Source organism: Pangasianodon hypophthalmus, chromosome 15 (genome assembly GCF_027358585.1).
Source record: "Pangasianodon hypophthalmus isolate fPanHyp1 chromosome 15, fPanHyp1.pri, whole genome shotgun sequence".
NCBI classification, from domain to species: Eukaryota; Metazoa; Chordata; class Actinopteri; order Siluriformes; family Pangasiidae; genus Pangasianodon; species Pangasianodon hypophthalmus.
In genome coordinates, this window is record NC_069724.1 from 5,116,849 (window position 1) to 5,142,427 (window position 25,579).

General features: G+C 39.3%; 1 protein-coding gene across 1 annotated transcript in view; it reads left to right on the top strand.

Moving 5' to 3' along the window:
- The window catches only part of pcxa (pyruvate carboxylase a), a 139,710-nt gene that overhangs the window by 19,513 nt on the left and 94,618 nt on the right, over positions 1-25,579 (top strand). The window contains exon 8 of the mRNA XM_034311032.2: positions 10,831-10,949. Within this exon, the coding sequence (XP_034166923.1) occupies positions 10,831-10,949 (119 nt within the window). The remainder of the gene's footprint in view (positions 1-10,830; positions 10,950-25,579) is intronic.

Sequence of the window (25,579 nt, forward strand, 5' to 3'; positions counted from 1 at the left end):
CAAGATGAAATGAGCAGTAGGGTTAGTCATCCTTTTAAAATTCTTGAAAAAGTTTGTGCAAACATTGTTTGTGTGCTCACAGCACTTGTTAAAAAGAGGAAAAAAAGCAATTTTTGAAGAGCTGTTGTGCCTGGCACTTTTGTAAAGCCCTTTCAGAATCTATTGGATGAGTCACAGTGAAATCCGTCGCTTAATGTTGCCCATTTAATGTTTGCAACCGATTTCTGGTAATCGTCTAATGATCAGTAAATGAAGCTTATGTAACGTAAAAATGTCAATGCATTGCTTTTAAAAGGGCCTGTTGTAAAGCCTCTCTTAACAGGAAGAATTCATTAACTCCAGGCTGAAGGGGCTTCTTATGAACAAGAGGCTGAAGGACGGTTATTCTGAGTGAGCTCTGCTGTTTAAAAAGTCTGCATTACCTTTAATGGTCTTCCCATTCCTCATTTAATCAGCTCATTTAGATTTCCTGTTTTTGTCAATTTGGAAATGTCATGGTCTGTAGCATTTATTGAACATTTCTGTTCACTCAGTGACAGATGCAGTGAAAGAGATTGTGAATGCTGTGTTTTCCAGACTATAGGTCACGCCGGAATGAAAGATTCACTTTGTGTATTAACACACTTGGCATTTTTCTGCGCTTTCTAGCACATATTAACCATTTCCAGTGACATAATGTACTACACTGAACATACTCAGCTGCTTATCATCTTCTCCTAGTCTGCAGCATTTCATTATTATAAAATATATTACGGCAAGTATGATAAAGAGTGGTGGTAGCTCAGTGGTTAGGGTAAGGTTGTGAGTTCAAATCCCAGCACCACCCTTGAGCAAAGCCATTAACCCTCAACTGCTCAGCTGTATAAATGAGAGAAATGTAAGTCACTCTGGATACTGAGGGCGTCTGCCAAATGCCGTAAATGTAATAATTACTGAAACTCGTGATTTTTGCATCACTTACACCATGGCCATGAAAAATGCATTACTGACTGGCTGGAAAGTGCTATTTTAGGACACATTTAATGTTGATCCAATCAAAAAGTGAAGCGTAGTTCTAAATTAGATCGCCTCAAAGTGTGTAACCATGTTACACATGTTGGAATGTAACCATGACAACAATCACAATCGTTTTCTTTAGGCCTATGTTGCAGTATTTGATTATGGCATTTTAAATTAAAGCTAAAGGAATTGCGTGCTAGCTCCAGTACAAGGTAATGATTTAATTAAAAATGTCAAGATGCTCAAGATGTAACCAGAGCAACAAGTGTGGGAGTAGCCTATTCGTGTGTGTGTGTGTGTGTGTGTGTGTGTGTGTGTGTGTGTGTGTGTGTGTGTGTGAAGTATCTGTGCTGTCAATGTAGGTAAGCACGCATGACAGTAAATTAATGCAGAAATTCGATTGTATACGTTGCTTTTCGTGACTCTTCACATATTCTGCTGAATTATAAGCAAGATATGGATTGCACCTCTGTTTATGAAGGTTTAGACTCAGATCAGACTTTGCATACATATTTTGGGGACTGTGCTTAGGCTCGCGAATGGAAATAAACAGCAATTTATGCATTTAGCAGATACACATATAGAAGGTGAAGATACCAATGCATAATTTAACACTCCTTATCATTTGAATTGGCTCAGTAAATAAAAGTCGGTTTGAGCATATACTGTGTGTGTATGTAATATCTCCATTAAGCAGCTGTGCTTATCTCCAGTCTGTGAGAAACATATTGACCCTAGTAGTACATGCGCACTCGCATGTATATGAAAAAATGGCTATGAACATTTGCATTCACTCAATCTCCCCTGTTTATTGATTAGCTCTGAGAAACCTCTCCATTAACGCTCCTGTGCGTAGTGGCGAGAGAAAGCGTGCATGCACGCGCATGTGTTTTGCATAAGTGAGAAATGAGGGGATTTGGAGAGACTGAGAGAGCGAGAGAGATGAAATTCCTCCCCCATCTGTTCAGTCATATGGCAGAGAAGAGGAAAGAGGAAAGTTAGGATGGAGATAACACTTGGCGAGGCTTTGCGGATTTCTCAGTGCTGACACCATGTTCAGGCAGTCGAAGCCTCTCGAAGCCTCTTTAGCATTTTATTCAGCACTGTTCCTCATAACACTTCCATTACTAACAAGATGGGTTCAGTATTCTTGAGGTAAATTACTCATCACTTGTGTCGTGGTTCGATGACTGAAGCTCTATTGAGTAGTTTACCAAAGCAGGAAGTATTATGATGGCTACAGCAGCGGTTAAACGGAGACGGTTTTCAAACACAGACGAAGCCTTTAAAGAGAACGGTTAGTTCTTCGTTCTGAGAATAGTTCTTTCAGGAGAATATGTAGCGCTTTTCCACTGGATGCCGCAGCACGTCTCTGCACGGCAGGTTACCCAAGATTTTTGTCACTGTTTTCACCGCCATGAGAGCCATTTAATTATTGGTTAAACGCAATTGTTGTAGAATCACCCTGACATTGTACCAGTCTGGAATCCCAATTTTTCTCATTGCTATTTAACTTTTACATTTCTTTCTTGTGATCCAAGGAAAATAGGGTTCTTTAACCGGACTGGACTTTAACCGCGTTTATCTCCGTCACACATGATTCTGACCTTTTAACTTACGCCCATTTTTCTTACACGGTACCGGCTCGAGTGAGACGCAGTATTAAAGGTGCAATAGGCAAGATTTGTCAAAGTTTTTCAAGATTAGGTTTCTAATGGTTAAATAGGTGGAGTTGAATCAAATTTGAATAATTAAAAAATTTTTTTTTTTTTTTTACTCCTTGAGCCCACCCCCCACTCCTGCCCATGTACATGAAGCTCCACCCCCAGAACCCATGGTGGTTCAGCTAGCATCAGCATTAGCAAAGACTTCTATGACACAATTTTTGAAGTCCATTCGGCCATTCAGCTGCTTGAGATCCGAGTCATAACACCATAAACATGCGGAAATCGGCTTTGAGAGAGCGATCGATTGTGTCTTCGCTGTCCTGTTTTTCTTTGAGATAAAAGAATGTTTCTGCTTGATTCATTATGTCTAGGCAGCCATTCGAACAAATCGGACCTTTTTATACAGATTGCATTTACAGACCTGTCCAGGAGCATTGTCACTAATTCTGCATCCAGCTTCCTCCCTGTCACCAGTAATAAGTTGCTCCATCATGGAAAAGCACTGCCTGTGGTTATTCTGGGTTTACTGTGGTGTTTTTTTTATCTTCTCACAGGAGAATTATCTGGCTGTGCTGGGCGCAGGGGATTATATACAATATAAAATAACTGACAAGATGCCCATGTAAACATAAACAAGCCTTCTGGACCATAACACAATTTTCCAAATGGGTTTTCTCAGCCACGTAGTACAGTTGTGCTGAGGTCATGGCTTAAACAATTATTTTTTTTTATCACGCTCTACATATATTCTAGGTTATTTGTACTAGTAAGGAAAAAAACTGTACCTTTGTACCTTTAAATCCAGAGCCACTGTCTGATCATTTTCAAGGAACCACCATATTTCATCCTGTAACACAATTTGGACAATTCAGAAAATGTATTAAATATAAAATGAGTTAAGTCTTTGAAATGCATATTTGTTGCTCTGACTTACCAGTCTAGTGGGAAGTGTTGTGTTGTTATAGGATAATCCACACCGGGGTAGTGTGTATACGTCCCAACACAAAGCAGCCTGGTTTACACTTGACGCATGATTTTGCATGCACATGCAGAGTGGCGTTATAGTTCACACACTCACTGCATGTCTTTTAAATCTTACAGAGGTGCATTAGATTAGTTTAGTTATTCGCTAGATGGCACATCAGAGCCGAAAAAATCCGTCAGGTTTCCAGGTCAGACTGTAAATGTGTAGTGATTTTTGCACAGCAGTGTTAAACACACTGGCAAGCTTTCTGCTGTCGTCATGACTGCTGTCATGGGCTGAATCTCAAATTACCAACTCTGTCCTTACATTCAAAAATATTTGCTAATCTCGAAATTCCAAAAGAGATCTTTTGCTATGTTTAAAGGCGACATGAGAGTTTTCTTCGAAATTCATACAATCACTCGAATAGGAAACCAGGTTAGTGTTAGTACTCAGTGTTCTAGAAAAGTACATTTCATATGCGATTTGAGCCAGAATGCAAATTTGTTTAGTGGAGGTGGATGGATAGGGAAATTTGTCCATTTTTTGGCTGAAGTAAATTAGTGCAGGGTCTCGGGATAGTGAAAAAGACTAAAATAGCACGTATTAATTTAATCGTGGCTCGTCTGAATGTGACTTCCAGTAACATTTCAAAAAATAAGTGCACAAAATCCGTCTTTGATATTTTTATATTCATTTGTGAAACAATTGAATGAAACAAAAGGGGAGATTGTGAGTTTGTCACACAACACCATTTGTAAATCAGGAGTCCCCACATAGGGTCGTGACCCCTAGTTTGGGACCCCTGTTCTAGAGTGTAAGGTTAATTTTTGTTAATTTTTGTTTGCTTAGAGAAAAGAGAAATGTACGTCACATTTTATTGGATAAGCTTTATAACTGCTCTAGACCTTTATTTTCTGTTTGTGCTGCATTTAAAACAGCGTTTCGGAGACACCATGAAATTAGTCGATATTACTTTCTCTTTAGTGTTGCTGTAGTTCGGTCCTGATTTTTATTCATATACAAAATGTATTTCAGAGTACATGCTTTAGGAAGAAGTCATTAAATAGTAATCTTTCTAAACACTTTATGAGCAGCTTTGGTGCGTCACATCAGTGCCATTAAGATAATTCTAATTTTGCAATGCTATGAAAGCGGATGATAGTGTACCATCCTATAATATTCCTCACTAACTAGGAAATTAATAACAAATGAGAATATTACTAATATATATATATATATATATATATATACATATATTAATGCAAAAGAGAAGGCAAAAGTGTGTCTTGGTACTCTGTATATACCAAAGTTTCCAGGCTATAAGGTCTGCATAAGGGCTATAATATATTATATTATATATTATAATATAATATAATAGATATTTTTAAATAAAAAATAAATAAATAAAATTACTTTATCTCCCATCACATCCCTGTTTGATTTATAAGTCAACATCACCATTTTAAGTAACCAGTAATTCACTGAAATCTGTCTTTATCCAGCTCCCGCATGGCAGGAAATGGTTTTCTCCAAATACATGTCAAAACAATGAATCAGGTATTGAGTTTAGCACTGAATCGTGTTGAATCAGTGAGTGTGATTGATTTGGCTACTTCATGACTGAAAGAAGACTGTCTATCACTTGTCTCTTAGGATACTTAGTGCTGGACTGCAGATACGCTGGATTGCCACTTTATTAGGTACACCTGACCTAGTGTGCGTCTTTGTCTTGGCGTCAATCCTGTGTGTCTGTGTGTTTCTGTGATGGTCTGTGGTTGTGCGTATCTGTGCTTGTATCTCTGTGTCTGTCTGTGTGTGTTACACACAACCTTCATCAGGTTTCATCATCTGCTCATATCGGAGAAGCCAAAACATCATGTTTAATTAACGCAATAAGCCACGAGAGTGTGTTACAGTGATTTTTATCACACGTGAGGGTGCTCTTGGGCACAGTGCACTAGGCCCGGTTGTGTGTTTGTGCATCAGAGTGCTTGATTTTAACAAAATCTTCGTCTGTTATAGCCTGGTGGTGTCTTGAATTGACTTGATCCTCTTTGTGAAATGTTTGTGCTGCTCCAGCTAAAACGTTGTTGCTTGTGTTGAATCTTTGAGGATACATCAAGACATCAAGGTTAAGTCATGTCTCAATGATGTATCTGTTCAGTCTCACGTTTAAGCTGACATATGGGTAGGGTGAAGGCTAACACACCTGTCATACAAGACACGTGAAGCCAGCTACCTCATCGTTTCACACTGCTGCTCGTTGCCGGTCATGTCACAGGGCAGCTCAACAGACTCAGGGGAAAGTGCTGTCTGCCCTCTTCTGCATACATGAGCTCGTAGCCACTCACGATTTGCATCGTTATGCTTGACGGAGGACTGAGAGAGGCCACCCATCCCACCCAGAGAGGCCAATTATGCTTGCTTGTCTCCCAGCCATGGATAGCTGTGGCATTGTCAAACCCGTGCTCTCGTACTCAGGAGCTCTTTTGAGCTAGTCGATTATATAATTATCTAATCCTTTAGTGCTGACTCTGGGAGAGCTTTTGTTTATCTATTTTTGTTACCGTATATCTGACCAATGAAAGAGTTTTAAGAGAACGTTTTCTGCCCTACACACCCCTCGACCAACTTTTTTTCTTTTTTTTTTTGTTAATTATGTGCAATGAACCAAAAGTATCAGTTTCTGGACTCAGTAAATGGATTAATAGGTGTGAAAATGCACTTGATTTTTCTAATATTTCTCTTTTTTTTTTTTTCTCAGTCGTCTTATATTTTTCCTCAATTCTGTCCAATGCATCACGCCACTTGTTCACTGTTATCGCACCATAAATAAAAATTGACCTCAAACGTTTCCATTTTAATGTGCTGTAAGAACTGGAACTAACTGATAGGGTACCAGTGGTGGTGGTTTTAAACCTGGCGTGATGTTTTTATAGGTGTGTGTATATTGCTTATTGTACACTAGCTTCCAGCATGGCTCGGCCAATCAGATTTGAGAACTGAAACTATTTTATAATGAACTCGAACAAAAGGCTGGCACCATATTTGAATGCAACTGGGTTGCAAAACTGTATTAAATGTGGGTTTAAACAGGATTTCAGATTTAAGATCTGTCTCCTCAGTTAGTGCTACTTAGAATTATGGGTGCTCTGTGCTATATTATGGTGATTACACAGCCCTCTGACCTTCAACAATGATCTACTCCTGCTTTTATTACCCCGCCACTGGTGTTGCTTTCTCCATCTCTCCTGTGAGCCTTGTTGTTTAATTGACTTGCAGCTCTGTGCTACAGTGATTGGCAGGAAATTTGATGTAGCACAGACTGATTTTAATCTCTTACCCCCAAGACGGGCCTGGCGTTTTCCTAGCCTCTCGGTGCAGCATGGCGAAAAAGAAAACGAGCGCTCTTCATGAAGCAGGGGAGTGAAAAATGCGCCACTCCAGATCCCGTGTTTGCGCTCCATGGTGCTGTTCGACTTAGCTGTTGTGTCCCTGTCGAGAAGGTAACTGCATTATGGTGCAGTGTGGTGTGAGCAAGATGAATGTCTTGCTTACAAACACGACACCAATTATCTGAGAACTATGTATGTGTGTTTTTTCCCCAATTTGTTTTTTTCTTTTTTTTTTTTTTTTTTTTGGGTAAAGCTTCATAAATTGCATCATTTGTTGTTGCCATTCCAGCAAAACAATGCAGTTGGTCATTATTTTTTTCCCCCTCAAGTGGTGAAATTAAATTAGAGCTTGTAATTAAACGACATTCGAAACATAGGTGGCGGCGGCGGTGGTGGCGGTGTTGTTGGGAGCAGGGTGGAGTGTTTGGGGGGGGGGGGGGGGGGGGTCTCATGGAAGTCGATTTGACTTTGTCTTGCGGCTTTTGTTGCTATGGTGACAACTGCAGCTCTCACGGTCTTGCGCACAGGTTGGCGATCTCAGCCTTGACATGGATCCTTCAGCACTCTTCGTTCCAGGTCTGCGTTCACCTCTTGGACATTACTTCTTCTCTGCTTTCTCGTCTCTTGGCCTGTGAGTGTGTGAGTGAGAGTGTGTGAGTGAAGGCTAAACTAGAAAAACTCCGGCTATGTGGACATAGTCAATGAACGGCATATCAGAATAAGGTCATCTTCATCTGACCTTGGTGATACTATGGTGCTTTATATTCTTCATTCCTGGTTCATCTTTCTCTCATCACTTCTTCTCTACATCCCTCTTTCTCTCCATCATTTATTTGTTCAGCCTTGGTTGAACGTCCCTCCATGTGACCTCCCTTGACTTGAGTGCTTCACATCACCCAGAAATGTTGGTGCTGTGGATGCTGTGAGGTAATTACAAATCGTATCAAGCTGTGAAACTTGTAATTACTCATTTCCCTTGCCCTCTTCCCCCTTCTTATGCCTCTCTGTGGAATGCCATCTGTCCTCATCTTCGTTCTTGTCCTCACCCACCCCCCAATCCCCACCTCCCCAAAACCATTTTCTTTTTTCATCTCATTATTAGACCTCTCTGTTTACACACCTATTGAATCAATCTGCCCTTTTACCATAGCAACGCCACGTGTTTTCAGACACTGAGCTAAAAAATCCACAGAGTTATAATGTAATTTGAGGAAATAACGTTATCCAGACCTAGGCAGCGATGCAGAATACCGTTTTTTTTTTTTTTGTGTGTGTGGATTTAATAAATATCAGCATTCTATAGAGAAAAACTATACTTCATGATTCATGAGTATTAATCAAACATTATTGTTTTTCCAGAATCATCCATCGTAAAGCAGTGACACTGTACACTGTATTGTTTCAAGTGAAAACGCATCATGTGTTCTACATTTTGTAGATTTCAATCACACAGCAATACAGTATTTTTTATGTTGTATTTAACAAAATGTACACAAGTTTTACACTCTGAGACAGCCCCTTGTTGATGAGACGGGTCAGCGGAGAATGGCCAGACTGGCTCATACTGACAGGAAGGCTATGGTAACTCAAATAACCACTCTTTACAACTGTGGTGAGCAGAAAAGCATCTCAATATCCACACCATGTTGAACCTTGAGGCAAATGGGCTACAACAGTAGAAGACCACGCTGGGTTCCACCTCTGTCACTCCAGACCAGGAGTCTAAGGCTACAGTGGGCACGGGCTTGTCTAAACTGGACTATAAGATAGCGTGGTAGGATTTACATGGTCATAATGGTGCACTGGCAGTTCATCGCCCTTCCCCGTGACACACTCTCTTTCGCTCTGTCAGTAGTATGTATCAGCATGAGCAAGTGAGTGTCTTGAGCGTGGAAGCAGGAGGATGGATGGAGGATGCTTAAGTAATCTCTACCTCACCTGACGGCTTCTCTTTTTCAAACCTGCCATGCCCAGACAGTGATGGAGTGCATGCTGATCACGTAGAGTCGGGGTTGGCGAAAGTGGGCAAAAATAGTGTTTTTAATGTTCTTTTGTGGCATAATGATATTTTTCGTCTTGTACTGCAGCACGGCTGAATTCTCGAATCTGCATTAATTTCGTTTAACAGCACAGCTCGGACCGTAGTTCCGGCTGGAAAATGAATGATAGGTTTATATTAATGTGCTCGTTCTCATATGTTATTGTTTTTATAGTGACAGCTCGCGCACAGGGACTTGTATAGTTGACGTTTCGCAGAATCCGAGCCTAATAATAAACGAATAAAAAAAACGTGTTTTAACAAAGAAAAACATATAATCGTTGATGTGGTGTGAAGCTTGTTTTGTTAGATGTTTGTCACATTTAGGGAAAGTGTCATGGTGCTTTGTAAAGGATCCCAGCACGGGAGAGTCTTCAGGACAGAGGAGTGTACGCTTTCTGGTTTTTCTGTTAAAAGACAAGCTGCATTTTTCTCATTAACTTCAAGACAGAGAAAAGGACAGGCTGGTGTGTGAATAGCTGTTTACCGTTGCTATAATGTAAGCGAAACAGGTACTGACTTGTCGTTCCACAGCATTAAAATTCTAATCGTTGGCAAATTGTTCTGGTATAAGTGGAATAACACATTTCAGACCGTGCTGTTATATGAAACGAATAACACCATTCTGACACACATTGTTTTTGTAAAACAGCACGGTCTGTCTTGTGCTATTCCTTTCATATTGCCCACCTCCTACTGACTGCCTTTGGCGGCTAACTAGTCTCTTCTGTATACATGAGCTAATAGACGTCTAGTGTCTCTCTCTATTAAATGAAAGAAAGGAAAGCCATGCTTCCTACCAGGAATCCTGGTCATGCATAGCTACAGCGTTGATGAATTACGAACTTGTGACCTCCTGACAATAGGATGGGAGCCCTGTAACAGACCATTGTTATTGGTTTTGGAGAATGAATAGGCTGTTGAAATATTTCTCATTTGGAAACACCGGGTAATAATCGAATCCTGTAAGATGGTGGGCTACGTCAGGCAGCGTTGCCGCACCTGCAGAACCACACTGTTCCCCCAATTAACAGCACTGGAAAGTTATCAGGCTGGGGCTCCAAATTTAAATGCCAACCCCTGACTTTGACTACGATATAATCCGTGATTAATTTATCTAGGGTGAGTTTATTGTAATTGTTGTTTTGGAGCTGGCTGTTTTTTATACACACTGCTGATTGTGGGCTTGAGCTGAGCCGTGTGATCATCGCGGTGTGAAGGTGCGGTCTGCCGAGAGGAGCTGAAGATCTATTGGATCGTGTCTCTATGCAATCTGGGTTTGGGCTTATGAGAGACTCCTGTGTGCAGGGAAAAAAAAAAAAAAAAAAAAAGACCTGGTAACAGATTACCTGCTGTGCTTCAGCCTGCTCCAGCCTCTCCTCTTTCTCATAATCATGCTTCTATGCAGGCAGCAATTTTAAAGGTCAGCTCTAAATGTTTAATCATCTCATTGCCTTAAGGGTCCGGCAATATTTTTACTTCTAATAAAACCCGGGTACGCTGATATTTCTGTTGAAAACATAAAGCTACTTTACGTTTGTTGAAATAAACTCTGGCAGCATTACCTAGTCATTACCTAGTTTGCTTCCTTTTTTTTTTTTTTCTTTCTTTTTTTTTTTTAAACTCATTACTGTCGGACACTAATGGCGTTGTGATGGTCTTAATTAAGTTTGGAGGTTTAGTAGGCAGCCTCTACGATTCTAATCGATGTCTTTTAATTGCCTTAGCAGTGTGTGGTCCTTAAATCTGTTTCCTCTCCCTCAGGTCGGCTACGAGAATGCTGGCACAGTCGAGTTCCTGGTGGATAAGAATGGAAAGCACTACTTCATCGAGGTGAACTCTCGTCTCCAGGTGGAACATACAGTTACCGAGGAGGTCACAGAGTGAGTGAAGACTAATAACACACACAATTTCATACATGTGTTCACAGCTCCGAGCAGAACGAATACATTTATCTCACTGCTTGTGTCCCAACAGCAAACATCCCTAAACCAGTTAGAACAGAATTAAAACCTGGTTAATTTCATTCCTTTTGCATTCTCTGTATGTAATATAATTAATATTCTATGTTAAAGTCCTCATGAAATAGCTTCTTCGCTGTGATTTAGTTCCGTATGTTGATGTATTTCCTTCTGAAACAGGAAGTCAGATTGACTGGGTGTTAAAATGCTTGATTGGCTTTGACAACAGCCAATAGCATTTGAGCCTTGGTATAGTAATATAATATAATATAGAAACCACAATGGTTGTCCATCAATAATAAGATTTATTTGGCTCTAAAGTGTTGCTGTGCTGTAAATATTAACCTGTGTTATGTTTTGCTAGCTAGGAAAAAGAATGGTGGATATGTGGAATCTTGCAAGCACTTAAACATGCAATACGAAGTGTCAGGTTTTTTGCAACATGCTAATTAGAAACAAGTCTGCCAACACAAAGCGAGTCGGTTAGGCCTTTGGAAGTGAAGCTGTTTGTGAACTCAAAAACAGAATTGCAGCCTAGAGCAGCTCTGGTGCCAGCGAAGACCTGCGAACCTTCACACGTTTTGCACAGCGGCTCCACATCGTAACATCAGAAGTGTATGCCGAAAGAGCCGTCTTCTTTTTTTTTTTTTTTTTTTCCTTCCCCCCTCCCAATAAAAATTGCAGATGAAACAATTGACGTTACTGACTCTGTGTAGGTGTTTTTGAATTTTCCGATATTAGCTAACAACACCTAGAGGCCCGCCCCCTTCCTCCATCGCACATTAGTAATGAAGATGCAAGCGCTATTGCTTCCTGTGAAGGGAACTGGACAATGTTTTGAGTTCTTTAACGTGAAGTCAAATCCATCATTGTATGTTTGACTGCTAACATTAGACAAATACAGAGGTAACGTCAGTTTATTTATTAAGGATACACTGATATGTTGACGACCAAAATTGTTTTCGTCTGAAAATGATCAAAAGTGGATCTTTGGCTGAAAGAAAAAAAAAAAACCTGAAGATTGTAACCAAAAAAGATTAAATAATCTAACAAAGTTTTGAAGTATCTAATATTGTACTTTACAAATAATTTTAACGTTAATGATAATTAGGATGTGATTAAAAATGTTATTTGCTCTCCTGCGCCAGTCAGCATAGACACATTCAAACAGTTTCAGCAGCACTTCAACAGTGAAGATGTCGACCGTGTGGAATCATTCTATGGTTTCAGTGAAAAATATTTTAGTAATATCTCAATAATGGTTGTGGTTTTTTTTTTTTTCCCTTCTCCTTCTTTAAGAAGAACTTTTTTTTTTCCTCTCTCCAAAAATCCTGCCCTGGTCACATCACACGCCCGTGTCAGCTGACTGGTGAAAGCAACCCAGTGTGAGAGCCGCTGAACTGTATATATCGCTCAAGTGACTGCTTTATCAAACACATCATCTTGCACCACACTGAAGGCCTGACATTTCCATTCTCACAGCCACTTTTTCTGCTCTAGAGAACTCTCGACAAAATATTCGCTGACATTTTATCAGCCCGCAATTAAAGCCGCATAGCTATGAAATGATTTTTACCCTCTTTCCGGAACGTTATTATCCACCCCTTGTGACAATTAATGTTTTGGTTGATGTGATATATACGTGTTTGGATGCAGGATGAAATCCCAGTCTGTAAATGAGGTAATGAAATCTTGCCATTTTAAAAGATTTATAGTGTTCCCCTGTTTTCTTGGAGGGGGGGAGGGGGAAGGGAATTAAGCAGGGGAAGAAGTAGGTCTGAAGCAGACTGCAGAGTAAGTGGATCTCGAAGGAAACAATATGGATATAAATATCTCTCCTCTGCTCTCCGACTGGAAAGGAGGTGCAGAACTGCTTCGTGTGTCTCTGCATCTCTATGCAGTGATAGACAGGCAGCATTTGGCAGAGAAAGAAGCAAGTTTTGGTACAGATAACAAATCGTTTACTAGTGTGTGTGTAGATATATCCGGTACGTACTAATATTAAAAATGTTTTGCATAATTACTCAGCATAAATGTATACTTATGCTACCTTTAAGCTGTATTTAAACCAAAAGAACATAAGTGACACCTTAACTTCACCACCTGGACGTCCCATTGGTGGGATGAAATCGTCATTGTCTTGAAGGAATCAGTGCTTCTTCTCAATTCCTTAAGTAAGGGAGATGCAGTTGTTATGTCTCATGTAACTGGAGATAGCAGGCTAACTGTTAAGGCAAACACCAGTTTTTTCAACACGACCTCGTCACACGTTATCTCTCGGAACTCCTACAGCCCCTAAATGAGCTCTCGGGTCCACCATCACTGGTCTACTGGTGGTGCCTAAAACCAGACTGACGTCAATATGGAGCAGATCTTTTATTCTAGTAATGAGCACGTCGTGCTGAGTTTAATGTTTAAGCTGTTGCATTTAAACAGCATCTTTTCTACAGAGTGCTCGGAGTAGTATCGGCGAGTGCAACATGCCGTGAATTGAGCCTTGACTCACGAGCAAAGAGTAAACCCTGACAAGTGGTGTGTCAGTGCTCAGTGCTCGCTGAACTGAAGTGCTCTCTCTCATGCGCGACAGTTTCTGTCACTGGAACTCGTTTTTAAATAACATGTTGTTCAGCTTGGCCACCCTTGTGCTGTCTATTAAAGGTTCTGTTTACAAGCAATAAGACGTTGATCTTGAATTGTTGGAAGATGCTTTTATTGTTGGAAGAACACAGTTTGCTGTCTGCTTTTTTGATTGCCATCATTGATCGTGAAATGCATCCAGATCACTATCATTTCCTGCTGTCTGTTTGAGTGTAGCAGTGTACGCCAGGCTTATGTCACCTAGTATCATGCAGTATAGAGTATTCGTATCGGAGCATTTTGCGAGTATAAGTTTGAGTAAAAGAGAACAGTATTTGTCCAGTACCTGATGCCAGTATTGGTATCGATGCATCCTTAATTTGTCTGCAATTTACACACATTCAAAGTATTAAATTACCCTTTGAACAGTTTTGTATTCCTTTTATTCCTTTTTAGACTTGTCTGTTGTTTTCTCGACTCCTCCCTAAGCATAAATTAATACCTGATGATAAGTAGGAGTAATTAAGCTATGGCAACGCTGCCTCTTTGGGAGATGAGAAAAAAAACGGTAGGCTTATTTGAAGAATGCAAATACACATCCTTGTGAGCACACACACACACACACACACACACACACACACTGTGTGCAGATCTCACCTTTCGTTTTGGCATTTATTTATTTATTTTTTGCTTGTTACTTTTTCCAGCCCAGCAAGTTCACCGGCCGTGTGCAGAAGCAATAGTACTTCATTCATTATAGATGTCTGTCTTGTCACCTGAAATTGCAGCTGTCGGGTCTAATTTGGCGTTCCACGGCCACCGAGTCTGAGCCCCAATGAGCACGTTTCTACCGTCACCGAATGTTACCATTTCCACACCTCGAGCTGAGGCTGCAACCTGTACGCCTTGCCCTTAACCACTAGCCGTGCTTGTGTTTTTCCCTACTGACTCATTCTATAAACTGCCTGACAGCTGGGTTTATACAAGCATGAAGAAGTTGAGGCAGGTCTTTTACACTCTGTTAAGATCTGCACTCTCAAATGAAATTTCAACCTTGGCCATTACAAGCAAAAAATTTGAAAGACTTAAGTTTGGCATTAGAAGGTTAAAAACCAAGGCAATCTTTTGAATTATGGAATTTTGTTCCCTGCTTTCATTTTTCGTCACTGTATGTTATTCATTCTGATATTCTGTACCCTTGATTAGAGACTGCGCCACATAATTCCTTTAACTGTTTAGCTGTAAATTTACAGTATCTTAGTTTCCAGGTACTTACTGAGATTACTATTTACAGCATTAATACTACAGGCATGGACAAATCCTAAATATATGCCCACCTGACCATTAAAAGCGCCAATGTCCCATTGTTTGGTTGCTCAGAAACAGGCTAAAAAGTTTGTTACCGTTAGGTAACAATGTGTGGAAAGGTAGTTAAGTGCATCAGTACAAAGTAAAAGAAATAATCAAGTACTTAAAAACTGGCAAACCTTTTGGGTATGATTTGTTGTGTTCCATCTGCGCTTTACATGTAAAAGGTATTATTCTGGCTCGCATCATTATTTTCCCGCAGGAGAGTTATGACTGCTTTACGCTACACTTTGGATTCAGAACGAGTAACTTGCACTGTAACGTGGAAGTGTGTTGCATCAGTGTGAAGCGCATTACATTTAAACATAGCTTACAATGAAAATGTCTGTTTTGCAAAAGTCAGTGTATTAAAGTATAAAAGTGTGTATTAAAGCGATCATTCGGTAAATTTTTCTACTGGAATACTTTGTGTTAGCAGGATCTAGTTATTCGCTAGCAATATTAATGTTACCTCTCCTGTTAGCTGTTGTTCCTGATGGAGGTCAACATGCATGCTCTAATTCTCATCAGTTTTATATATATATATATATATATATGTATGTATATGTACATATGTATATGTATATATGTATTTATCATTGATCTAAAGTCAGGTTACCTTTTTTAACTAGCAGGACATTAGGTAGCTAGCTAGCAAATATTAGCAAGCTGGGTTAACAGGTCTCCTGCCAGGTCTCGCATATAGCTTTAGCCCTGCTGATATGATTGAAGCTATGATATTTATCAGAAATAATGTAAAACTGGAAAAAGGAAACAATTAGCTGGTAGAGAGGAGTCTATTGCTGCTTTTTTTTTTTTTTTTTTTTTTAACTGGCTAGTTTTGCTGTAAAGTGAAAATATCATAAATATCATGCTGGTTTAAACAGTGGAAAAAAGAAGGTAAATCCTGGAAGCAGATCTGAAAATATAAGAGATTTACACACAGACCCTGAGGCGTATTTGTATGCCGATGGCCTGCTTGTCCTCTTCCCGTGGCTGTTACTACGTCTGAGTTGTGACCTTCATTTAGTTACATTAATTAAGAACAATTACCCTCGGCCACTCTGTCACTTTCTGCCAGTGGAGCGGTAACGGTTGATGCCAGCTGCCCAGAAAATTCCCATCATGTGTTCACAATAACTAATTTTACTGCCTCCACCTGTTTAAGCATGCCAGGTCCAACATCTCTCTCGGATTTTGTCGCTCCAGCTGCTCCCTGTTGCTCCATCATTCGGCGCATTTACATATGCGTGACTGCTGTATTCATCTTGCAGCCGGCGCTGATGAGAGCCGCCTGCGAAGTGTTTGAATGTGTAATTTCGGATGTTCTATTAGTCACAAATCCAGCCTGGCATTTACAACATAACATCCCCTGCCTGTAAAAAAAAAAAAAAAGGAGGGTAAACTAATAGATTATATTACCAAGTGAATATTAAGCTACATGGACATGTTTGTTAAGCCTCTCAAGTGCATCCAGGTGTTTACTTTTTTTTTTTTTTTTTTTTCCTGAGACTGTGAAATGGTTTGACAGACAGTTCTAAGCGAAGCCTAAGGTTACAAGATGAGCATCAAAAAAGCGTCTCATCTTTAAAAAAAAAAACAAAAAAAAAAAACAAAAAAAACAAACCTGTCTCCCATGGCATTCAGGTGATGTGTAGTCACAAATCTGAAGCCAAATCAAAGAGTTTACAGTTATTAGATTTTATATTGGATGTGTTTGCCGTTATAGGAAAATAATCAACAGCAGGCTGGTGTGATGTGAACAGACACGAGTTCCAACCTGAATGCTTTAAGGCAGAAAATCCTACACACTCTAACCCAATAGATAAGGAATAAAAATCAAGTTGATTATTTTCCTATAACTGCATGCCTTGGAGTGTTTTATAACTTGTATACCACAGCAAATGGTCATCAGTTACAACTTATGATTTTCTTTATATATAAAGTAATCAGACTCAAGAATTTACATCTCAATATTCTTCCATTTATGTACTGCTTAGTATATTTACATTTACTGGTTTATTTTTTTTTCTCCTTATAGTAGAATTAATTATAATTTAAAGGAAGGGATGTGCGATCATGCAAAAAATATTGAAACAGCTTGTGGTACCTACTGAAGACCTACAAATATGTTGGAAATGGAAAAGTTGATGGAGCATGAAGACGAGAGATGAAGACGAGAGAGATGGGCGACTCGGCACATGTCTGTTCTTAGCATACAAGTCCATGGGAATTCTTTTTAAACCTCTTTAGTATATACTGTATTTATTTAATTATAACAGATGTAGCCTGTATAAGGGGTTACACAACAATTCATTTACTACATGCCCGGCAGTTCGCATAATTAAAACAAACAAACAAAAAAAAAAGTAGTCGACTTTCATAGTTAAAGCAAAAACTGATGAGAGAATTAGACTTCATGCGAAGTGATAAAGTCAAAAATTTGGAATAAAGCAAAAGAAAATACTTTCCAGTGTATATAATGTGTAGCTGAATGTAGAATATTATATCTAGGCTGCTTTTTTGCCATTTGCCTGCATTTGCTTAAAGGGAAAATAGCTTGCTGTTTTTCCTCTGAGTTGAAATCCTCACAGCGTCAACTATTGGTCTAATCGACTACTCTATGCAACTTCTAATAAATAAATAAATTAAAAAGACCCACCAAACAAACTTTAATTAGTCTGAGGAATGTTATCACTAATAAGTTTCTCTTATCCCTTACTAAATGAATGAACATCCTCTTTTAATTGGATAGACATTGTATTAGGATCGACCCAGTCAGTTTAATCAATTCCGTTTCAGCAGTATATGAACATTTTTAAAATTAGATTATTATATCATAATAAACATAACTGTCTTCTTTATTATTGATCAATCCAGTCTCCCCATGCTACGTGGTCTTAACTTATTCTCAACATGCACCAGGACACACATTATTGCACTAGGAAGATTTTTTTAAAGTGTTAGTTTAGCCTTGGATTTAAAAAAATAAGAATAATATACAAGTTTTTTAGCTACAGTATGTTAAAACCCAGCACCCAGCTCAAGAGCTGAACCACTGAGGAAATGTTCTTGATGTGTTCTGCGTTCTGTAATATGAAAAAAAAAAAACGGAAGGGCAGGATCAGCTTGCGGTAGCGTGGGTTTACCTTGCGTTTGCTCGTCCTGTATTTAGTAACGCAAACATGCAGGACATATTGTGTTTATTCTCTGACTACTAATTTAATTCTCTCCCAGCAGCCCGGCTTTTCTGTTCTGCCAGCCTGCTATTTCCAGTATTACAGCTATCAATCATGTATCCAAAAAAAAAAAAAATCTGAGTATGGCAATATAACGGATGGGTTGACAGTGTGTCCAACATGGCTGCTTATTATGAATGATCTGACACTCCTCTTTGTATTTCAGAGACAAAAGTAGAATCGGGACTGTTGGGTTTGCGTTGGTTTGTGGTCACTGGCAGATTTGATAATACGCCAAGCAAGCAGGCACTTGGCAGCTGGCAACTCGTCCCTTCCTCAGCTGGCTAAGTGACGCAGAGAAAATATGAGTCGGATGACAAAGTTGATCAGCTGCAAGTATGATAAGACGGAGCTAGACAGCTGAAATGCAGAACTGTCAGACGCATAGCTGCAGTTTGGGCTACTTAACATCACTCGCCGTGTACCGAACATTGTTCTTTTCTGAATCGGCATGTCTGAATGTTGAGTGCTTGCTGTGTGAGAGTGTCATTTTAATTCACATGCTTTTGATCCAACAGGCATTGTTTTTCTTTCTGCCTAGTGTATATGCTGGGTAGGCAGTTTTCTGTATTTTAAGTACCTTGAAGTACTGACAGAATGGTGTTCATGTTTTATGGATCAGTTATGGTTTAACTGTGACATTTACCTTCCATTTTAGTATTCATTTAAAAATCCATTTAGTTTTTTTTATTGCCTGTCAGTGCGAACAGTTGACTTTGTAAAGAATAACGCACAACGGACCGTGCTGTTATATGATACAGAGCGGAATTAGATTATTTTTGTATAACGGCACGGTCCGAAGTGTGTTGCTGTGCTTCTACACAGCGATTTTCCAACAATGACCATATTTAATTTATTAATGATCAACATATTGCATGCTCTTAACTGTTTATATTTACATCTACTGTTATGGGCGGCCTATGAGACAACATAGTTTATTGCTTACGTTATAATATATTCCCACACCGGCTTCTCTTTTAAAGTTAAATTTAAAACGAACTAACAAAAACGTAGCGTGTCATGTTACAGAGAAACCGCAAAACGTAAACAACACTCTTCTGAAGATGTTGGGGAAACTTAGGGACTATTACCTAGTCCTGACACTGGAGACTCCTTCCGTAAATGGTAAATAAACATCTACTTATGGAATGCTTCAGCATGTCAGTAATTATACGTTTTTCTTATTTAAACATGTTTATTATACAAGTCCGTTTATACGAGTACTTCAGGAACGCTGCCGTATTAGAGCTAGAGTTATTTATATAGGGTTATTATTATAAACCTGTCACGTATGTTACAGCCAGAGCTACTGTCAGAGCCATGCTGCTATTGAAAATAAATACCTTCTGATCTGAGAAGATCAGATAAAAACTGTGGTTAAAAATTGATTTGAACACACTTACTGCATAAACATAAGACATCCAAGCATAACCAGACACTCGAGACAAATATCAGCTCATCAACAGATCAACACTGAATTATGCTTCTATTTGTAGGTATTAATAATCCAGGCCTTAACTTTTTTTTTTTTTTACCTTCATGACAAGAGAAAAATGTCATTAACTGCATTCGACTGGAGTGATAAATATGAGCGGTGGTTGTTCAGGAAGGGAAAAATTGGCAAATGTCTTATTAAAAGCATCTGAAATTGAAAAGAAAAGTACTCTCCGAGTGTTAGACAGTCATTCATTCAAGTGTAATTTTTGCCAAAGGTTGATTTTTGTGCCAAATTCTCTGCTTTGCTTTTTGACTTTTCACTTATTCAAGGCTTGAAAGTGTACCGGAACGGACGTTGACTATTTAATGGCTTAACTATTTCAAATAGTTTTCCAGGGGATGCATTTAGTTTAAAGTGAAGTGAGTTTCTATTGTCTAAAATCATAATCCAAATCTTCACAGCTATTCTCAGACTCTGTGTAGATGTGGACCTGAGATAATCCATTTGCTTCAAATCTAATCATACAAGATCTTTTTATATTTCCTGCCAGTGAGCGATAAAGCCATGACACGCCTTTCCTGAAAAATAATCTGGATAAAATCAGCTCGATTGAGCCTGGAGCTTTAATAGGATCCATTTAAAACTGGCATATCTCAGAAATGGGAGTTGGGCAGCTGCATCTGTGATTTTTCTGCTCTGTGAATTTACCAGTCAATTTAAACACTGTTGATTTAGGAGCGAAATGTAAGAGCCAAACAAAATTGGATAATGTTCCTAATTCATCAACGCTCCCATTTGTCTGTTTATTGTGTATAATCATTGAAGATGAAAACATGTGGCTTTGCTAACTGGCAGTGACAGGGTCTGTTTAAAAATCTCCTTTCCCCGTGAATGCCGTATGGCCTGTAAAAATACGGGTTTGAAAAAGTGGAAGTGGCAACAGCATCAGTCATAATTTCAGTAAAACTTGTGAAACTATGGTAACTTGTAATAGTGCAAGGAGGACTTTAAATCTTTTTCAAAATCTTTTGCAGTTGAGATACTAAAAGAAGTCAACATGGTCTAACTACTTGAGTGAATGTGGTGACATTTTACAGACTGTCGAATAAGTTTTACTTGATTTTTCTTTGCAAAAACATACAGTACAAAACATTTTAGAAGAGTTTTAAAGAACATGCGTAACACACTCGGAGGAAAGCGCTGTCTGCCCTCTTCCGCATACAAGAGCTCACAGATGCTAATGATTGGCTAGTGTTATTGTGATTGACAGGGGAAAGAGAGTGTGCCCGCCCTCCCTCCCTCTCACTCTGACCGTCTGCCCACGGATGACTGCGGCATTGTCGAGATTCAAACTTGCAATCCCTGGACCACAGACATGAATGTGAAATATTTATATTTAACAACTGAAGCAACAATTAACTTCAATAAATAATAAAAACATTATTGTTGTGATAATCAGGTATAATTAATATCATAAGTGGGTTTGTAGCTACAAATATAAAAAGGCACATGGAGCAATAATAAATGAAATTGCTATTAAAATGTTAATTAAATCAAATTAAAGCTAACATTTAATATAAGTAGCTTTTTATTTAAAAAAAGATTAGTGTTCCTTTTTTTTTTTTTTTTTTTTTTTTTTCAAAAGGTGACACATAGGGCAGTGATAAATGTATTTGTTTTGGTTTTCTTTTTTTCTTTTTTTTAATATGGGGATAAAAATCACCTGTATTAGCAAACTTCCTTGTTTGCACTGTGTGTATTCTGCAGCAGGAGCTATACACACATCTTAAGACAGTAATGATTGTGATGAAGCCCGGCTGTGCATTGCACTGTTAAACACATTGAATAGCCTATAACACAAGCAGATTTTAGGTCAGGGTGATTTGCAGACTGTAAACTTGTCTTTCGTGTGCACAGTGGAAGATGAATTTCAGTCGTGTTTAACCTGCCGTGCCACTAATGCAATACTTCTGACGGTATAATTCATTCAGGGAGTATTTCATGAGTCTCCATCCCTCATTCGCTCATCTGTCTCTGCGCAATCTTTCTGCATGCAGAATCTAGTTTTAAAGAAAGCTGATTTACTGCTCGAGTTTTCTGAAGAAGAGATAAGCGTCCTTTTTGCTTATTCCCCATGGTCTCTGCACATGCGGTAACTTCTTTAAATTTTATTTTATTTTTTTTTTCCCTCTCTTTTTCTCTCTCCTCCAAGCCATCTGCATTCGTGTTTGTTTTCTGGGCTGGCTTGTGGGTGGGCTCTCTCGGGTGCCCTTGGTAATGGGGTTGTAATTACTCAGAGTTGCTGCTAAATTGCAGGCGCTCGTTTGTACCGGGCCGCTTGTTGTCAGGGAAAGATTAGACAAGGACATTAAGATGGGAGACGGATATGAAGGTGGGAGACAGAGAGCAAGACTAAGAAAGATGAATGAGACAGATGGCTGGACGCTCTTCCAGTCTTACGGGGCACCGAGTGAGGCATTAGCGCGTCAAACCCGTTTACGCTAGAACATTGATTCGTTTTTGAATGGGAGCCCAGAAATTTTGGAGCCAGTGGATGATTTTGTATAGAGCTGATATTAAATGAAAATTGTGGTGAAGGAATCCTGAGTTAGTAAGTAATGAATAGATTTAAAGCGAAGGTCAGGTAGTTGATTAGGAAGATTTATAGGAGTTTCTGTCTGTATCTATCCTTTCCATCACCTGTTGTGATGCCTCTAATCCCTCACTGTCATCGGCGTTATGGCTGCGGGCCACTATTCTCTCGTTATCTGATCAAATTGAGCTCTGCTCACATAACCTGTTTGTATACTGAGAGAAATAAACAGAAAGATGTTCAATTTTGGTAACTTGTGCTGTCCCTGAGCTGACACACAACCACAGTTTCTTAAACTGAGCAACGAGACTGTAGAGCTGATTATCGGAAAAACATCTTCAACTGTCCAGTTTCGGTGACTCCGTGCCCACTGTAGCCTCAGACTCCTGTTCTTGGCTGACAGAACTGGAAACCTCAATGTGATCATCTGCTGTTGTAGACCATCTGTCTCAAGGTTCCACGTGTTGTGCATTCTGAGTGGTTATTTGAATTACCGTAGCCTTCCTGTCTGCTCGAACCAGTCAGGCCATTCTCCTCAACAAATCCATCTGGCACCAACAACCATGCCATGATCACATCTCCCCCCCCCAGGAACTTATGCATTGAGCTGCTGCCACATGATTGGCTGTCTGGATAATTGCATGAATGAGCAGGTGTGCAAGTAGCTGTGGAGTGAGTGTATAGCATTGAAATGTATTGTTTCTGCCATCTTGGCCACTTTAACCTCACTCTTGTGTTGTGATTTCGTATGTGCTTGGCCTTGCTAAGTATACACATACTCTTGGGTCTTGTTTGATACAGCTGCCATTTGTTGGCAGATCAGCTCCAGTGATCAGTAAATAACAGAGGGCGCCGCTGCTGTTTAAACGAACCGGTCATCTGCTATATGCTCATGGCTAGAGATTAGACACACGTGCTGAGTGTAACAAAGGCCCATGGCAGCAGAAGTGCATTCGGCTGTATGCTGCCGAGTGTGTTACCGTGTCAGACGTCCTTTAAAACGGAGTCGAACATGGCCAGTGGGGATCTGACGAGTCTAGACTCTGTGTACAAAGCTCATCTGTCATTTTTGTGTTTTGTGTTGGTATGTGGAGACCGATGCTAGTTCTTCATTCTGCCACTGCGTATACTGCTGGCTGGCAATTAAAATGGAATAAAAAATCAGAGTGAATATATTAAGAGAGCACACTCGCTGAACCTCCACCTCTAGTTCTGTGCACCACTGCTCCTGCACACACCTTTGAGATTTGCAATCTCTTTTGTTTTGCTGTCATCTCCCCCCCCCCCCCCCCCCCCCCCCCCCTCTGTTTTTGCAACCTCATTCCCCTCCTTCTCTGTCTAAGTTTGCTTTTGCACCTAACTTCAGAAATGATCTGGAAATGAAAATGCTAAGGGACAGTAAGTTAGGGGTGTGTGTGAGTGTGTGTGTGCTGTCTGCAAAAGCATGATTTGCATACACAGCAAGCTAAGGTATGTGTAACCTGGAGCGCAGATGCATAAATTAACACCTACATGAGAATGCTGTGCAGAATGCAGAGAGACACAATCTATTTTCCCTGGAGACGGCCTTGTAATTTTTTTTTTTTTGTTAATAGCTCTGCATGCATGACTAGAGACACCCAGCATGCAGAGATCCTACAGCTGGATTTGATTTTATTAAAAAAAAAAAAAAAACTATTACATGTCACCTCTATTCACACACTATATATTCTACGCATTAGGATGCACTTGAAGAAAAAAATGCTTATACACGCTGTATTTGTCACGGTAATGTACATGATTTTTCATGATGTATTGGTTCCAGAGCTACACCCCTTATCTTAATTAGAGAGCTGCAGAGGGATGTGGACAGCGGTAATACCATGGTTATCTGCGAGACAAAATTGAAAATATTCCCGTGGTGACGGCGGTAATGGGGATATGCTTTGTGGTGTCCCCATGGGAATGGTGATAAAATGGATTTTAACATGGCAGTAATGAAAGGACTCGTGTTTAACAAATAAAAAATCAATATCTCCGAAGCGCAAGAATTGGCTCCACGCAGAGATTTTTTTTTTTTTTTTTTTTTTTTTCTGTGCCGAGCATTGAAGCAGGTTTTCAAGTAAGCCTACTATATTCCTTTAATTTAATTCACAAACCCGTGTTCAGCGATGATGGAGGCACTTAAGGCACGCGTCCCTCTGCTCATTTGCCAGAAAAACACGAGTGTAAATTTCTGCTCGAACAGTGTGATGAGTTTTTTTTTTTCGAATGTTCGGAAAGATTTCACAAATTATATTTGACACATTGTCTGGTTCGAGAGTTTGCATTGTTCTGGAAGACTTGTGGGTGTAAATAGAATGTGTTTGAATGTTTGGCTTTTGTTTGGTGTCTCATAATTAAAATGTGAAAGAAATATTGCATTTTTTAAAATTTTTTTTTTATAAACGTTGCTAGACTTGTAATGGGAACAACGAAACTCAGTGTCTAGGATTCAAAGCTCCACTGTACATACATGTGACCTGTGACTTTCCCAACACCTGGTCCCTACATGCTCAAACACCCTTCCATTACATACAGATACAGTATCTCTCATCCTAGAAGTTTCAAGTTTATTTGTCATATATATAAGTGTCAGTGACCATGTACATTGAAATGCTTTTTGTGAGGCTTAGGCAGTCTACAGCAGTACAGTAATAACAGAAATAAATAATAAGGTGGCAAGCAAGACAGAAATTTAAGAGACAGAAATGTAGAATAATGATTACAACAGATTAAAAAAAAAAAAAATAGAAAGTGCGCAGGTGCAAGGTTGAGGTGGAGATTTTGAATACCAGTATTTACAGTGATCTGCTTCACATTCATGTATAAAATGTAAATATTTGTCAATATTTTTGCCATTATATCCTTATTATTGTAGCCCTTCATTTAGCAGCCTTTTCCCTCCAGAGATGTTCATTATATATAATGGAAAATCCACCCAAAGGAAGATCTATACATCTTTTTCAGTGACAACGGAAATGTAGTGCAATTTGTAGTATTACGAAAAGAAGTTGGTCTTTCTAAAGTTTTAAAAAAAAAAAAAAAAAAAAAAAATTGCCAATTGCATTTTAAAGCACTAGCTTTTTGCAGTCATGGCTTTAAATCTGGATCTGCACACTCTCTCAAATTGCCACTTTTGTTGTAGTAATTGTAGTAATTTCCAAAATCTTAAAGCCTAGACAAAAAAAAAATAAAAAAATCTATGTGGAGCAGTGTGCATCACCTAAAGGAAGCTACTGTGATTTGGGAATTTTGTTGGTTATGAGAGAATTTATATCAAGCCATGAAGTGGATGTGAACTGCTCTTTTTCAGCTTGTGCCCATTGTAGCCCCAGGT